The 5,000-nt window shown below is 34.9% G+C and overlaps 1 protein-coding gene across 3 annotated transcripts in view; it reads right to left on the bottom strand.

Moving 5' to 3' along the window:
- Positions 1 to 4,378, bottom strand: part of LOC113829060 (uncharacterized) — a 17,464-nt gene extending 13,086 nt beyond the window's left edge. For all 3 annotated transcript variants that reach the window (XM_070133879.1, XM_070133880.1, XM_070133881.1), the window contains exons 1-2: positions 4,055 to 4,378; positions 2,216 to 2,353 (exon numbers count right to left, since the gene is read on the bottom strand). In XM_070133879.1, coding sequence (XP_069989980.1) covers positions 2,216 to 2,353; positions 4,055 to 4,190 — 274 coding nt within the window. In that variant the 5' untranslated portion in view covers positions 4,191 to 4,378. The remainder of the gene's footprint in view (positions 1 to 2,215; positions 2,354 to 4,054) is intronic.
- Between the last annotated feature and the right edge of the window lie 622 nt (positions 4,379 to 5,000).

Below are 5,000 nucleotides of genomic sequence, written 5' to 3'. Positions count from 1 at the left end.
TTTTTTTTTTCTTCAGAGTTTTCGGTGCAGATATAGGAGACAAAAATATCAAAAGTGAAAGTCTTCACTTTAAATTTCAGTGACATACTTTTGACTATGTCATGATTATATGACATAGTCTTGATAAACTAACGGTCAGAAAAATACCTCCATAAACAATTATTCTAGCATGTTCTCTCAATACTACAATGACCATCATAGAAACATCAAATGACCAAGTTATAAGCATACCTGTCATACTGCCTCCTTCAAGCAACAAGTGAATACAAGATATATCTGCAGTTATAAAGCCCTGACATTTACTATTTTGTTAGTACAGAAATCGACCGAATTTCTGAAACTGTAATGGATTTGGTGGCAATCTGATACGTATTAATAATTCATCATGCAGGTACAGTCAGTTTATGTGCAAAAAGTGTACCAAATCCATTTCCTCAGGTAAACTATCCCTGTAGAGCGAAGGACTGAGAGTCTGGTCAGTTTGGAGAATCTTATTCATCAATGTCAGGATTTTTAAAGTATTGAAGTCCACATGGCCCTTCAAAATCCATTCCGAACTCGGAGGAATTTCTGATTTAAATTTCTTGCGGCGGACAAAATATAATGAAAATGGGGTTGGTTCCCCTCTGGCGACTCGAGGCCAACGCGCTTTCTAGACAAAGAAATGATTATAGGCTTTGTGTTGTTCTAGGAAAGGGAACCTCCACAGTGGAGGCAAGTGTTTAGGCCATTAGGGACATCGAGACTAAGCAGCACACACACACACACACACACACACACACACACACACACACACACACAATCACACACACGCACACACATATATATATATATATATAAAGAAAAAAAATAGTTTCCTTGTCTATATTAAAACCAATCAATACTAGTCATATGTCGTGCGATTCTCTAAATATGATGGTTAAAACGCTAAATCTAACGGTGGTCTTAAAATCTACAACTACAGACTGCACATCATCAAAATCACAGACTAGATTCCACTGATTGGGAGACGAATCGTTACAAAATATTCATATTCATAACCACTATAGCTCTTGAATTACTAATTCATCTTCAAAATATAGTAAGGCCAAAATAAAAAAATACCTTTGATTCAGGTAATCCGACCGACCGTATTTTTTGCCGAAAAAATCCCGGATCAAAATTGTTTATCGCTAAATTCTACCACAACTCTATACCCTGGTTTTCAAAAATACCGCCTAAAACAACCCCTAGCGCCACAACGGCCAAGTTTATGACCGCCAAAGCACACTGAGCAAACCTCGTGCCGCGGGGACTGTATCACGTCTATTGGCACTATCGGATGACCGGCGATGCTGCAATGGGCGAGCGTGCATCATCGCGATATCAAACTGGCAGCCCTCTAATTCAAGCTTCAAAAAATAAACAAGATTTCTGCTTTGAATTTAAACCTGTTTTATTTTTTTCTAGTGATATATAGGTCTGAGAGTCCGGGTTTAGAGTGAAGTAGTGTCCACCTCAAAAAAAAAAAAAAAAAAAAAAAGATCCACTGCCAATGGGAGTCCGTTGCCTGAACCAAAGGTATTTTTTTACTTGGCCTGAAGACAAATCAAACCAGTTCATGTTGTGTCATGGAAATATCATATAATGTAATGAAATATGTGATATCTAATAAGAAAACTAGTTGTAATAAACTAGTTATGGGTAAAGTCACTTTAGTTGGTCTATAGAAGAATTGTACTAAACCAAATAATAAGAAACAGATATAGGGAAGGTATGACTGAGAACGAATAACTTCATAAGACAAGACAATAGCGATTACCATGCGATTAATAATGCGAAACACCTCAATTATACCTTTTTATTTTACAATATGTGTTCCCGTTCTTTACATCTCACACAACGCCACCCTCTAAAACAAAATAAATAAAAAGGGAACACCACAATTCTCGAAGACATCCTTGCCAACATTAAACAGAAACAGATGACAAAAAAAAGAAGAAAAAAACAAATCTCCAGACCCATGTAATCCTATGAATATCAATCCTAATAACAATAATAACAAAAAACAACAACAACAATAATAACAATAATAATGATAACAATAATAACAATAATAATGATATCAATAACAATAATAATAATAATAACAATAATAATGATAATAACAACGTCAATCCTAACAATACGATGAGGGTGATGAACAGACCAGACAGCGGACCCTTCCAGCGCTTACCTGCCGTTCCCATGTTGAGGATGGAAATCTCACCAAAATAGGAGCCAGCCTTGAGTGTGGCCAGCATCGTCTTGCCGTTGTCCGCCACGACGTGCAGCAGACCTCGGTTGACTATATACATCTCTTTGCCAACCTCTCCTGCAAGTGCGAAGAGGTTAGGGGCCTTTTCTTGGCAGTTGTTGTCAGTGTCTTTAGTTGTGATCGTAATAGTATATAAATGAATGGATTAGAAACCTATATCTATATGCATGCATGTATGCGTCTATTTATCTATCTATCTATTTATCCCTCTAACAATTTGTCTAATATCTAATAAGTATATATACATACATAGCTACACACACACACATATATACATATATATATATATATATATATATATATATATATATATATATATGTATATAATATAATATAACATATATATATATATATATATATATATATATATACATATATTTATCTATCTATATATATATGTGTATATCTATAATATATATATATATATATATATATATATATATATATATATATATATATATATATATATATATATATATGTATGTATGTATGTATACATATATCTGTAAATACATACAAATACATGTGTGAGTGTGTGTACACACACACACACACACACACACGCACACACACACACACACACACACACACACACATGTATACACACACACACACACACACACACACACACACACACACACACACACACACACATATATATATATACATATATATATATATATATATATATATATATATATATATATATATATATATATGTACATATATAAACAGTTTGAAATATAGATTGGAAGGTAGGTAGATAGATAGACATATAGATACATATATAGACAGACATAGATAGACGTGATAGATGTAAATATGGTTATATATTCATAGTAAATTTATCAGTAGATATAAACACAGGAAAATATTCAGTGATGCATGGGCTCTCGTCAAAAGATGATAACGACTTTCTTTCATGTGTTTCTTCAGTGAATATGCATACATCATCTACTATTTCTCAAAGCTCTATTCATAATTAATGGATTTCTATCATCTGTCTCAGTGTAAGATGTTTGGTAAAATAGTGCTTTGGGCCTTTAAAGTTCAGCTCAGAAAACGCTTCGTTTACAGAAAAAGTTGAGTGACAGTCGTTAGACTTCTCTCTCTCTCTCTCACCTCTCTCTTCTCTTCTCTCTCTTTCTCACTCAATCTGCAAGTTTTACGACCTGAATTGCTGACTTCTGCCTTTGAAACTTATAACCTGTTTTGGATGTTGTACTTACTATATAATCTGACAGCTTTCCCTTTCCGTGTCATAAGTTACCTTTTCTTACTGTCATATAATCTGACAGCTTTCCCTTCCGTGTTATAAGTTACCTTTTCTTACTGTCATATGATCTGACAGCTTTCCCTTCCGTGTCGTAAGTTACCTTCTCTTACTGTCATATAATCTGACAGCTTTCCCTTCCGTGTCGTAAGTTACCTTCTCTTACTGTCATATAATCTGACAGCTTTCCCTTTCCGTGTCATACGAGTTACCTTTTCTTACTGTCATATAATCTGACAGCTTTCCCATCCGTGTCATACGAGTTACCTTCTCTTACTGTCATATTATCTGACAGCTTTCCCTTCCGTGTCGTAAGTTACCTTCTCTTACTGTCATATAATCTGGCAGCTTTCCCTTCCGTGTCATACGAGTTACCTTCTCTTACTGTCACATAATCTGACAGCTTTCCCTTCCGTGTCATACGAGTTACCTTCTCTTACTGTCATATAATCTGACAGCTTTCCCTTCCGTGTCATACGAGTTACCTTTTCTGCAGATGTAGTCGCCGGGAGAGAAGAGCACAGGCCGAAGGTGGAGGACGAGCTCGCAGAGGAACCCGGCCTCGGTGTTCTGAAAAATCTCCACGCGCTTGAGGGTGTCCAGGTGCACGTGGATGGCCATCTCAGCCTTCAGCTTATCTGCGAAAAGAGAGATCGAAGTCAGACTCGCGTGTCCGGCTGAAGTTCGACCCAGTCCGCTGACTTAGAATTGCCAGTGACGGTTGTTATCATTACTGAGGCTCGTTTCAGACGCTTCGATCTTTCGCCGTTCGCTTTGGACGATCTGAAGCCGTGTGATCGCATAATCAACGGCGGTCTTACGAAGGGCGCGGAAATCGATGCGTCTGAGATATTCATGTCAAATTAGTGACATGAGGTTTTAAAGGAAAACCCGGGCCGTCGCCAGTGCCTCAACTCAGTCCCCGCGCCAGAGGATTCCAGCTATATATATATATATATATATATATATATATATATATATATATATATATATATATTTTAATTTTATATTTATATATATATACATACACACACACACACACGCACATAAACATCCACAAACATATATATATATATATATATATATATATATATATATATATATATATATATATATATATTTATTTATTTATATATATGATTATATATACATACATACATATATATATATATATATATATATATATATATGTATGTATACATATACACACATATATGTATATTTATTTATATATATATATATATATATATTTTTTTTTGTGTGTGTGTGGTGTGTGTGCGCGTGTGTGCGTGCGTACGTGTGTGGGGGTGTATAGATATATAACACACACACACAAATATATATATATATATATATATATATATATATATATATATATATATATATGTATGTGTGTGTGTGTATACACATATGTACATACACACATATGTG

The sequence above is a fragment of the Penaeus vannamei genome, chromosome 19 (assembly GCF_042767895.1).
Source record: "Penaeus vannamei isolate JL-2024 chromosome 19, ASM4276789v1, whole genome shotgun sequence".
NCBI classification, from domain to species: Eukaryota; Metazoa; Arthropoda; class Malacostraca; order Decapoda; family Penaeidae; genus Penaeus; species Penaeus vannamei.
This window is presented reverse-complemented; position numbering and strand designations above follow the sequence as displayed.